Source organism: Panthera leo, chromosome B3, assembly GCF_018350215.1.
Source record: "Panthera leo isolate Ple1 chromosome B3, P.leo_Ple1_pat1.1, whole genome shotgun sequence".
Classification (NCBI taxonomy): domain Eukaryota; kingdom Metazoa; phylum Chordata; class Mammalia; order Carnivora; family Felidae; genus Panthera; species Panthera leo.
In genome coordinates, this window is record NC_056684.1 from 18,647,061 (window position 1) to 18,660,164 (window position 13,104).

The following is a 13,104-nucleotide window of genomic DNA, read 5'->3' on the forward strand; positions in this document are numbered from 1 at the left end:
AAGTGTCCTGGCAGAGGGTCCAGCACGTGAGGTCATCTGGAGATGAGAGTGTGGATGCACAGGGAAGCCTGAGGAACAGAAAGAAGTCTGGCTGGGTAGAAACATAGGAAGAGGAAAGGAGGGAAAATGTGGCTAGGCTCACATCAAGGGGGGCTTTGTTGGGGATCTATCTTGGGGGTGACCAGACATTTGCACTGTTAAGTCCCCCTCTTGCGGTGCGAACTGAATGGAGGCGCAGGAACACATCTGGAGATGGACATCTTTGGCCTTTTTGTCCAATCCCTCTGCTCTCACAGCGAGGACCTCATGCTGGACAACTCTGGAAGTCTAGATTCCCTAGCCCACGAGCCCCACGCACATCAAACTCCCTCACAGGAAGCAAGAACACAGTATTTCCATAACAAAATATGGCAGGGAACTGAGAGCAGAGGACCCAGTTCTGCTACTTCATCGCTGGGTAGCCCGGAGCACTTCCTCTGACCCCCTGTGGAAACGGGGTGCTAACAGCATAAGTCCTTGCTTCCTGCATCACCTCACGGGGATGGTTACAGGATCTGGGGGCTCCTGAGGGAAAACGTGCTGTGCAAACTATCCTGTGCTACATCAGTGCCAGAGATTATGGCTGAACCCAGAAAGGACACCATGGGCTGAAAATCATTTAAGAAAAAGCATTCCTTTACTTCTGAAATACTTTGCAAGCAAGAATTGATTCCTCGAAACAGAGGACATGCTTCAAATGCTGTTGGTTGGTCCACAGTAGGACATATACTGCTATGCTGCAGCACTATATCCTATTTGCTTGATGACTGAAAGAGTTCTGGGTCTAGTGTGACTGTTATAAAAGTTTTATATACTCAGGCATTCGAAAATATTTAGTGGGCCTCTATTCACAAGTGCCATGCACCATTCTAGATGTTGGAGATTCGGCAGTGAGCAAAAGAAAGTCCCTGCTCTCATACTGGAATCTTCTCAAATCTGGGAACAATTTAATTTTATTATCCCATCATTTCTACAGATATCTGCTTAATAAATTGCATCTAGAAATAGCACTCGAACATGATTTGAAGCAATTTATTTTCTGTTTTAGAGCACAGATGAATCTGGTTGAACGTCAGTCTTGACAATACTGGCTTCATACACTCTAATATTATTAGGATAGAATCCTCTTGCAAACAAAAGTCTCTAGAAGTATTTTCTTATTGATATATAAAACAATACCTCCAATGCACAGAAAATTGTGCAAGATGTTATGTTAGTACTTCTTCAACTGTCACATGGCTCTTTTCTCTCCACAGCAGGGAAACTTGATAAAGATAAAATTTTCTACATAATTTTAAATTTCCTAAAAGCTGACCTGAAGGTTTTGCTATAACAAGTATATCAAGTGATGGGTAGCATAGCACATTTCCTTATGTGTTATATAAGGTATTATCCAAGTTCGTTGTCCTCAAACAGAAAGAGAGAAAAATAATAGGGACTCTCTGAAAGAGTCCCAATTTCTCATAAACACATTTCAAGAAATGTGAAATGATGTGTGGGCACTATCATCACCAGTAGTAACAACAGTACTGAATTAAACAACAGCAGTCATTTAGAGCAGGTGAAAATAAAGAACACGTGGAAATGGCTTGTCAGACTGTCCTCATTTTAGAAAAAACAAAGAATTCCAGGACAGAAGCTGAGGGCAGAATAAGTTACAGACAGTGCTGGCTAGCTGTGAACTATTCTGGACATGATGCCTCATGCTATGTGCTCAGACTTCCACATGCCTTCTTTGGGCAGGGAGCCCACCAGACCAACAATAGAAACAGTTATCATGAAACTGAATTCAGCAAATAAAGTTCAGCGCCCTTAAAAATCTACCTATCCTAGGGGCGCCTGGGTGGCTCACTCGGTTAATTGACCGACTCTTGACTTCAGCTCAGGTCATGATCTCACGGTCCGTGGGTTCAAGCCCTGCATCAGGCTCCGTACTGCAGAGCTGGCTTGGGATTCTCTCTCTGCCCCTCACCTGTTCTCTCTCTCTCTCTCTCTCTCAAAATAAATAAAGTGTAAAAAAATCTACCTATCCTAAACTGTGTTAGCATACACTCTCGACTTCCAAAATTACTGGTGATTGCTGTCTGTAGTCATCATAGAGGGTGTACCACTTTTGAAACATTTGTATTCCATCTCTCATTTTAACTATGGTGGGAAAATGAAACTAGACTTGCCTAGACACTATCTTTTTTACAGCCATTACATCAAAACCTTTTTTTTTTTAATGTTATGCACACAAGCAGTGCACTACAACATTTCATTAAGTGCATCTTGTATTGTGAATAGAATTCTGACTTTCCTAAAAATTCTATCTCTGGGGCATCGTAGGAGCACAGCACATTTCTGAATGTGTTGAGGCCTTGGATAAAATAAAGTGCCCCTTCTCACAAAAGCCATCCCAGTGAAGACTTTAAAAATGTGTGCAATGTATATCAATGGTGCCACAATCATCAGAAGTCTCAGATAGGAGCTACTCTGCCTTAACAATGGTCTTTTGTGATTAGTGTACTTTTGTATAAGTATATTTTGTACTTTGTGTATATATTAGTATACTTGGCATATCTACCCTCCAAAATTTAATTTTGATCTTTATACCTAAATTATGGCATTGATTGTTAAACACTTTAGTTGAAAACAATAGTTCAGCTACGAACATTGGTTATTTTATATTATAATATTTACTTGTCATTTTATATTATGTTTGGAATGCATTCCAAGCGTATAACATATGCCCTCAATAGAGGGAAAAAAATCCAAATGAATCAAATCATTTAATGGTTAACTGGAACAGATATCTTGTACAGATGAGGTAAACCACTGGTGACTGAAACATTAAGAAAGAAGTTGTTTTTTTTTTTGTTTTTTTTTAATCCCAAAACAAAGACTTTGTACTTACTTGAGATGGTTGCCTTGTGGAACATTTGAAAAAATTCTCTAAGATGGTATTTGGTATAATCTTCTTTCTAACTTCCTCTTTAATGCCAAATGCTTTTGCTAGAGGCATGGCGATAAACCTACAAAATATGAAAGAAAGTAAGTCCAAAATCTGAGAATAAACCCACAATGACACCAGAAAACTCAAGCTGTAACTTTAGGTTCCAAATGAAGGACCAGTCATTGGGTCATGTTATTCTTGGGCTATCTACAACCAACCTCTGGCTGACAAAGAAGTTCAAGGAGAGCAAATTTTGAGACCCTCTTATACAAGCAATAACTTAAAAAAATAAGTTGCATGCTGTTCTCAAATCTACTTTATGTAAACCCAAATATATTTATATATAAGATCCAGGAATTAGGATAAGCCATTTCACTTAGAGTTTCGTTTTAAGACTCCTAGGGATTAAAATGAATAATTTTATTATATTTTTAAGTTTATTTATTTATTTTGAGAGACAAAGAGAGCACGAGCAGGGGAAGGGCAGGGAAAGAGGGAGAGGGAGATTCCCAAGCAGTCTCTGCGCCATCAGCTCTGAGTCCAATGTGGGGCTTGAACTCATGAACCATGAGATCATGGCCCGAGCTGAAACCAAGAGTCGAATGCTTAACCAACTGAGCCACCCAGGTGCAGTTCTGGAAAGTTTTATTTGGTGATATTCTCTTAAAGAATTACTGTGTTCTTATCTGAAGTTCCAACTTATGAGAAAAATAGCCTGATTCTTGGGTAAATATCTCAGAGTGGAATTGATAGGACAAGTATACACTTAACTTTATAAGAAACTGGCAAACTGTTTTCCAAGATGGCTGTACCACACTGCATTCCTGCCAGTAAAGTGCCAGAGTTCCAGTTACTCCATATCCCTGCCAACACTTGGTATTGCCAGTCTTTTCAATCTCATCAATTCTATGGGGTGTGTACTGGTTTTCACTGACTTTCCAATCTAATCCTTATTATTTCCTAACTTCTGCTTGCTATAAGTTTAGTTTGCTCTTTTTTTTCTAGCATCTTCTTTTTTTTTTAATGTTTATTTTATTTATTTTGAGAGACAGAGAGAGAGAGAGAGAGAGAGAGCATGAGTGTGAGCAGGGGAGGGGCAAAGACAGAGGGAGAGGAAGAATCCCCAAAACAGCAAGGACACTGATGTGAGGCTCAATCTCATGATCTTTGAGGCCATGACTTGAGTCACCCAGGGGTCCCTTTTCTAGTTTATTAAGGTAGAAGGTCAGATTACTGATTTGAGATCTTCCTTCTTTTTTAATATAGGTGTTCACAGCTATAAATTTCCTTCTGCTCACTGTTTTTTGCTGCATCTCATAAGTTTTGATATTATGTTCTCTTTGTCATTCATCTCAAAGTATTTTCTAATTTACCATGATTCCTCCTTTAACTCATTGGTTATTTAGAAGTATGCTGTTCAATTGCCACATATTTGCTCATTTCCCAATTTCTTTCTGCTACTGACTTCTAATTTCATTTCATTGTGATTGGAAAACATACTTGGTATGATTTCCATTTTTTTACATTATTGAGACTTGTTTTATAGCCTAACATATGGTTTATCCTAGAGAATGCTCCTTGTGCACATGAGAAGAATGTGTCTTCCATTGTTATTGGGTGCTATGTTCTACAGATGTCTGTAGTGTTGACCAAGTTGGTTTATAGTGCTGATCAAGTCTTCTATTTCCTTTTTAATCTCTCCCCTAATTCTATGCATTATTAAAAGTGAGATATAGGAGCACCTGAGTGGCTTAGCCGGTTAAGGGTTGGACTTCCAGTCAGGTCATAATCTCACAGTTTGTGGGTTCAAGTCCCATACTGGGCTCTCTGCTGTCAGCATAGAACCTGCTTTAGATCCTCTGTCCCCCTCTCTTTTTGCCCCTCCCCCACTTTGCGCTGTCTCTAAATAAAGAAAAAAATAAATACTTTAAAAAGTGAGATATAGACATTCACAGCTATTTGTTGTCTATTCCTCCCTTCAATTCTGTCAGTTTTTGCTTCATGTATTTCACAACTTTGTTGTTAGGTGCATATATGTTTATAATTATTATATCATCTTGATATATTTACCCTTTTACATTATAAAATGTCCTTGTCTCCAGTAACAATTTAAAAATCTATGAAAGTCTAAATTGTCTGATATTAGTACAGCCACTCCAAGTCTCTTTTGTTTACTGTTTGCTTACTTTTTCCATACTTTTACTTTCAACCTATTTATGTCCTTGAACCTCAAGTGTGTTTCTTCTAGAAAGCATATAGTTGGATCATGTATTTCTATCCATCTCTCCTATCTATGCCTTTTAGTTGGAGTATTTAATTACATTAAATACTTAAGTATTTACATTAATGCAAATTATATTTAATTACAGATAAAACAGGATTTAGGTCTGTTATTTTGTTATTTGTTTTCTATATATCTTATGTCTGTTATTTCTCTATTCTTCCATAAGCTATCTCCTTTTGTGTTAGATATTTAAGTGTATCTTTTTAATTCTCTCTTCCTTAAAATATTCTTCTTTTAAATTATTTTTCCTAGTGGTTAACCTAGGGATTACAATTGGCATTTTCATTTATAACATCATAGTTCAGATTAATACCAAAATAATTTCAGCAATATACAAAAGCTTCATTACCTCCCCTCTCTGTGCTGTTATTATCATATAAATCATACATTTATAAATTATATACTAATCAACACAGATTCATGATTTCAGTTTTATGCAGTTGTCTTTTAAATCAGATAGGAGGAAAATGTGTTATAAATTAAAACTGTGTGTATACTTTCTTTTTATTTCTTTTTTTTTTTAAGTTTATTTATTTATTTTGAGGGCAGGGAGGGGCAGAGGGACAGGAGAGAGAGAATCCCAAGCAGGCTCCACACTGTCAGCGCAGAGCCCAATGAGGAGTTCAAACTCATGGAACAGTGAGATCATGACCTGAAATGAAATCAAGAGTTGCACACTTAACCAACTAGGCCACTAAGGCGCCCCCTTTTTATTTCTTATGTAGGTGACTTTACTGGAAGTGCTTTTTATTTCTTCCTGTGGATTCAAGTTACTGTCTTCTGTCCTCTAATTTCAGTCTGAAGGATTTCCTTTAATATATCTTGTAGGATGGCTCTGGAAGCAACAAATTCTTCCAGTTTTTGTTCATCAGAGAATGTCTTAATTTTTCTTCCATCTTGAAAGATAGCTTGTTCAGTTGACAGTATCTTTTTTTTTTCATTTCAGCACTTTTTATATGTCTTCCAACTGCCTTTGGCTTCTATGGTTGCTGATAAGACATCGACTCTTAATCTTATTGAAGATCTCTTGTATATGATAGATGCTCCTCTTGAGCTTTCAAGATTCATTGTCTTTGTCTTTTGACTGTGATGTATCTAGCTGCTGATCTCTTTAAATTTACCCTACCTGGAATTTGTTTAGCCTCTTGGATGTGTATATTAATGTTTGTCATCAAATTTGGGGAAATTTTGGGCCATATTTCCTCAAATATTTTCTATCCTATTCATTTTCTCCCTTCTTCTGGAACTTCCATTATGCATATGTCTTTATGCTTCCTGGTATCCCACATCTCTCCAAGGTTCTTCATTTTCTTTCATTCTTTTATTTCCTTTCTCTTACTCAGACTGATGACTCTTCTACCTGCTCAAATACGCAGTTGGACTCCTCTAGTGAGTTTTTCATGAGTTATTGTACTTTTCAACTCCAAAATTTCTTATTTCTTTTATAATTTCTAACTATAATCTTTTTATTGATATTCTTGATTTGGTGGGACATTGTTCTCATTCCCTCCTTTAGTTCTCAAGCATGGTTTTCTCTAGTTCTTTGAACATATTTAAAATAGCTGATTTAGAGTTTTTGTCTAGTAAGTCCAACATCTAGGCTTTGTAGGGGACACTTTCTGCTGATTACTATTTTTTTCCTGTGCATGAACCATTCTTCCTTGTTTCTTTACATGCCTTATAAGTTTTGTTGACAATCAGACATGTTAAATAATATGATGTGTCAATTCTAGAAACGAAACTGTCCCTCTCCTCAGAGTTTGTTTGTTTTGCTGTTTGTTATCATTGTCCATTTGTTTACCTAGTTCCTCTTTTGAACTGATCTGTGAAGTCTGTATTCTTTGTCATGTTTGGGCAGTGGAGTCTCTATTGGATTAGCTTAGGTATCATTTCATGATTGGACATAGATTTCCTTAAATGCCTGGAACCATTAATTCTCTCAGTCTTTGCCAAGGAGCTCTGCATACATTTTGGGACACACCTTCAGCACTCAGCTAGGCAGTTGCCAACTTTGCCTTAGCCTTCACTTTCTTTTTGCACAGAGCCTCAAGATCATCCAGAGGTGAGAGCTAAGGGCCTTCTCAGATCTTTCCTGGGCACGTGGATAGCCCTGGGCATACTCAAAGCTCTACAACTTCAAGTGGCCTTCTGATTTCCAAGAATATGTCCAATCTTTTCAAAGCCCTCTATGGACATCTCATTTTCCATTTTATTTTATTTTATTTTACTTTATTTTTTATTATTTTATTTTTGACGGGGGGGGGGGAGGGGAGAGGCAGAGGGAGAGGGAAAGGAAGAGGGAAAGAGACAGAATCTTAAGTACCTCCACACTCAGTGGGAACCCCAATGTGGGGTTCAATCTCACAACTGGGATGTCCTGACCTGAGCTGAAATCAAGAGTTGGATGCTTAACCAACTGAGCCACCCAGGAACCTTTCCAGTTTTCCTTTTTAAGTATTTTGCTTAATCTATTGTTTGTCCCAATTGTTATCTACTACCTCAGGCAGTTTCAAAGTTAAACTATTGCCTCTACTTGTTTTAGACAAGCACCCTCAAGGAAAGACTTTTCTGAGTCAGATCCAGTACAACAGCCTTGTAAGTACTGTATTCTAGGCAACCACAAGACAGGTCAGGTAAGGATAATTCTCTGGTAATGATGCTTTGAAGGAGCTCTAACTCTCTTCTGCTCCCTTCAATGGCTGCCAAGGTGATGGTTTCCACTGAAATTACAGGTTGTTGGTTTTTCAAGGCTATCACAGAGGTGGAAAGGAAGGATAGAAATAGGGAAGTTAATATGCCACAAAGCTTGCTATTCCTTCCAAGAGTCAGTTGTTTTTCTTAAATAACAATCCCTGGATTGTTAATTATGAATTCTGAAAAGTTTATTTTGACAATTTTTGCTAGTTTTCTGATTGCCTTTAGGGAAGACAGAATTTTTAGAGGAACTTTGACATTTTTGTTAATTTCCAGGGTGTAGTGGTTTTAATTTGCATTTGCTAATGACTAAGGATATTGGACACCTTTTCATGTGTTTACTTGCCATTTGTATATCCTTGGTGAATTATCTATTCAAGCCTTCTGCCATTTTAAAAATCAAGTAATTTTTTTGTTTATTATAATTTAATTATAAGAGTTCTTTATATATTCTGAATTTTAGTCCCTCATTAGATACATGTTTTGCATATATTTTCTCCCAGGCTGTGGCTTGTCTTTTCATTCTATTTACATTTTTAAAAATAACCACAAAGGCGGGGTCCTTGGGTGGCTCAGTCGGTTGAGCATCCAACTTCGGCTCAGGGTTCATGAGTTTGAGCCCCACTTTGGGCTCTGTGCTGACAGCTCAGAGCCTGGAGCTTGCTTCAGATTCTGGCTGTCTCTCTCTCTCTCTCTCTCTCTCTCTCTCTCTCTGCCCCTCCCCCACTCACACTCTGGCTCTCAAAAATAAACATTAAAAAAATAATAACCATTAAGGCATTTTTGCATATCATATAATTCACCTTTTCCAAATATACTATTCAGTGTTTTTTTTAAGTAAATTTACCAAGTTTAGAATCATCATCACAAATCAGCTTTAGAAGATTTTCATTGTCCCGATCTAATCCCTTATGCATATTTACTGTTAATCTTGTTCCCTCTCACCCCTGCCCCAGGAAATCACTAATCTATTTTCTGCCTTTACAACTTTGTCTTTTTTGGATATTTAATGTAATGGAATCATAAAATAATATGTGATTGCTTATATCTGGCTCCTTTCACTGAACTTAATGTTTTTGAGGTCCATTTGTATTTGGGGATATATTTGGAGTTTATTCCTTTTTATTAATGAAAAAAAATCCATTGTATGTATGTATTGACATACATTAACAATGTCTTTTGAAGAGCAAATACTTTAGCAGTTTACCAAGGGAAACAAGAACATGTGTCCTTATAAATTCTTGTACTCAAATATTCATAGCACCTTTATTTGTAATAGCTAAAAACTATAAACAATCCAAATTTCCAACAATTAGTTGAAGGATAAATGAATTGTGGTGTATCAGTGTTGAAAGACTACCCAGCAATGACAAGGAATCACTGATACATACAACAACATGAAAACAATCTCCAGTGCATTATGTTCAATGAAAGAAGCCAGACACAAAAGACTATGATCTACATGATTACATTTCTAGTAATAGAAAAGGCAAATTATGCTGATAGAAAGCATATCAGTGATTGCCAGGGGCTAGTAGGAAGGGAGAAGATAAACCAGACAGGGTACAGGGAAGTCTTTAAGCTGATGGAAATCTTCCATGTCATAATTGTGGTGATGGTTACACGACTGTATAGTGGCTAAAAGGCATCAAATTTTGGATGAACTCTATTATATGTAAATCATACCCCAATAAAGCTGACCTTAAAAAAATAACGATATGTCCCTATTCTTTCTTCAGTTCTAACAAAGGCTCTATCTTCTGCCAGGTCAGTCTATTTTAGTACTTACTTAGAGGTTTCTGTGTTTAATTAAACGCCAGAAATTTTTGGTTATGAATGATCATTTAGCTCTTCAATTCACTTTTTTATGACCGTGGGAGTTGAATAAAATTTTTTCTAAAACAATTTGATAAAATATATAAGCCAATCCAACTTCCAAGTGGACTGAATTCTGGAAATGGCCCATACATTTCAGAGACGTAGAAAAACAAACTAAGTATGCGCCACATGTACATAGAGCAATGTGGATAGATCATAAAACACGAGTCTGCATTTTTACAAAGAAGAAAGAAAATGAGGTCTCATCACAATACCGTTTATGTCAACCAACGACAACATGCACTTTATGTTTATGCACATGTTTTGCCGGGTCATACAAACAAAAAGCCATCAAATCCATTAGAACCCAGAGGGCAGGAATGGGACTAGGAAACAAGGATGAAAGGTAATTAATGAAAAGAGTTAATTCAAATCAATCAGTCAAGAGGTCTTACACAGACCAAAGAGAGAATGCTATGATTTGAGAACTATGATTAATTTTCCCTTCACATAAAATGTCCAAATCAAACAAAAACTAAGATGTCCTTGAAACTAACAAAGTCTCCAAATACATATTTGACAAGGTTTTGGATAAATAATGGAATTCGTTCATTTGTCCAACCTATGAGTTGAAACGTTTTATTGGGAGGGAAACATTCATTGTTTTTACTAATAGAATAACACAAATATACAATGTTTTAATATGGTAATGTTCTCAGTCAGAGTCACTCAATGCTCTTTCAAATGTTAGAAATGAAGAAATTAGGAACAATTTTAAAAGCAAAGCAGAATTGAGCCAAAAAAAGCTTTATGCAGTAAAGGAATACAACCAACCTCAAAGCCGAATAAAGTGTAACATTCCACTCTAGAGGGTCATGTGGGAGATTAGTATATGGATAAATATATACAATGGGTGAATATACATATCCATAGCACACTTGCTGATCTGAGGAACCCACCTGTATTAAAATTATCAATTTAACCAAAAAAGAGAAATATGGTCTCGTTTTTTTTAAGATGCCCAGGTTTCAAGGACAGAAATAACATTTTTGACGAAACACAGGAAGTATATAGTTTTCTATTTTAGCATTATCTTTCCTTTTCAAATAAATCTGGAAAATCAATCACTTCATCTGATGTAAGTGTAAATAATTATGAAGAGGTACTTAATTTAAAACTCTGTTTTGAAAAAGGAGAAAAGAATGGAGTATAAAAATATTTGATAAACTGAAAAGAGAAGGGAGACAGGTCTTAACTCTAGAAATACCTTAGAGATTAACTTGCCTGAACTTTCATTTTATGGATATGGAATATAAAAAAAAATGTCCAAGAGGAAGAAAAAAGAATGTGAACTTCTGCTCCCATGTAAACGGTTCAATGTTAGGTTAATTGCCAAGGAATGAGTCTCTCAGGTTTGCTACTATTGCAGAACTGAGCCTTCAGATGGCCCCATGCAGACACCCAGACAGCCCCCTCTTCATCTGGCACTTCATCAGTTGCCTGGGAGCCAAAAGCCTAGCAATTTGAGATCCCCCTCCCCTTTTTTCAATATTCTTTTATAGAATAAAAGGAAGGCAGCCCTAGGCAGATATTAAGCATGTGAAGTCTAAATACTGTTCCTTAACCACAGGGCACCTGGGTGACTCAGTAAGCGTCCAACTTCGGCTCAGGTCATGATCTCGCAGTTTGTGAGTTGGAGCCCCATGTAGGGCTCTGTGCTGCCAGCTCAGAGCCTGGAGCCTGCTCTGGATTCTGTGTCTCCCTCTCTCTCTGCCCCTCCCCTGCTTTCTCTCTCTCTCTCAAAAATAAATAAACATAAAAAAATTAAATACTTCTCCTAAACAGAAACAATAACCCACTGGCATAATTATGGTCGATTCCCAGTTGCTAACGAAGGATTCAAAGGCTCTTTGAACAGAGTTTAAGCCGGGGTTTATTTTATTTATTAAAAAATTTTTTTTAATGTTTATTTATTTTTGAGAGAGAGAGAGAGAGACAGGGTGCGAGTGGAGGAGGTGCAGAGAGAGAGAGGGAGACACAGAACTCAAGTCAGGCTCCAGGCTCTGAGCTGTCAGCACAGAGCCTGAGGTGGGGCTCGAACTCACAGACTAACTGACTGTAAGCTCATGACCTGAGCCAGAGTTGGCCGCTCGACCGACCGAGCCACCCAGGTGCCCCAAGCCGGGGTTTATATGAGAGAACAAAATATCTGGAGCAATGTAAGTCTCAGATAACATTTGAGTCTAATGTACATATTTTGAGACGATTTCAATTTAGGACAGTTAATAACAATCCTTCTTCAACTCTTGGAAATTGCTACAGATGGGTCATTCCACCTTTCCTTCTTTGAAGAATGAGGACATATTAGCCCATCATGAGCTTATGTTGCTCAGTAGAAATGGTAGAAATGGGGAGTGTATTCAAGGCACAATTAAATGAAAGAAAAAAGATTACCTTTTGACTTTACCACCTCCGTCCTTGCCTTGACCCTTCTGGGACCACAATTTACTTTGAGACAATGTGTTTATTCCACAAGTATTTAAATTTGAGTGGCTCAGATCCCCTTTAAATCACATTTCAGACACATAAAGGAATGCATAGAAGAGTCTGGAAAAACTGGTTAGAAAGTGCTGTGCTGGACTCCCCACTACCAACCCCAGTCAGCAACAACAACATGCACATACATATATGCCACAAGCTAAAACTTAGAAGGAAAAGGAGTCCAAAATACAAAGCAAATGTCAGTCCCTTTCAAATGATCTACTTCTTTGTTCTTTATCAATTCTCTCTCTCCGTTCTTGCTATTCTAGGAAGGGACATCACTTTCTGATCTTAAATGGCTCCTGGCTAGCACTAAGGGATAAAAATGAACCAGCCAAATCACAGCTACTGGTCACTTCATGGAATGAGTACGTGTAATATAAACACAGTCTAGGACCAAAGAAGAAAGGTTTCGTGTGATAAATATATCGTGGGAGATGCTGAAACAGTATCAAATTTACATGAGTTTTTAAGATAGTTCAGAAAATTTCACATTTGCTAGCTTATGTTTTCTGTATTTTCAAGAGATACTAACTAATTCTTGTCTGCCATCAGGAGTATTATACTGTGAAAGTCCAAGAAGTACTGGTATAATGGGAAAAGAAAAACCCAACAGCCCTGAACTTGGTGTCATAACATGTCAGTTCATGTCCCAAATCTACCCCTTGAATACTAACTGTGCGATCTTGGCCAGGTTACTCACTTCTTATTTTCTTGACTGAGATCACATCAGTTGTGATTTTATGTACTTGTTAAACTGTAAGTTTCTATTCAAATGCAAGGTGTAAGCAAT

General features: G+C 37.3%; 1 protein-coding gene across 8 annotated transcripts in view; it reads right to left on the bottom strand.

Moving 5' to 3' along the window:
* CERS3 (ceramide synthase 3) overlaps positions 1-13,104 on the bottom strand; it is a 125,304-nt gene that overhangs the window by 71,090 nt on the left and 41,110 nt on the right. For all 8 annotated transcript variants that reach the window (XM_042941157.1, XM_042941156.1, XM_042941161.1 and 5 more), the window contains one exon: positions 2,936-3,053. In XM_042941157.1, coding sequence (XP_042797091.1) covers positions 2,936-3,053 — 118 coding nt within the window. The remainder of the gene's footprint in view (positions 1-2,935; positions 3,054-13,104) is intronic.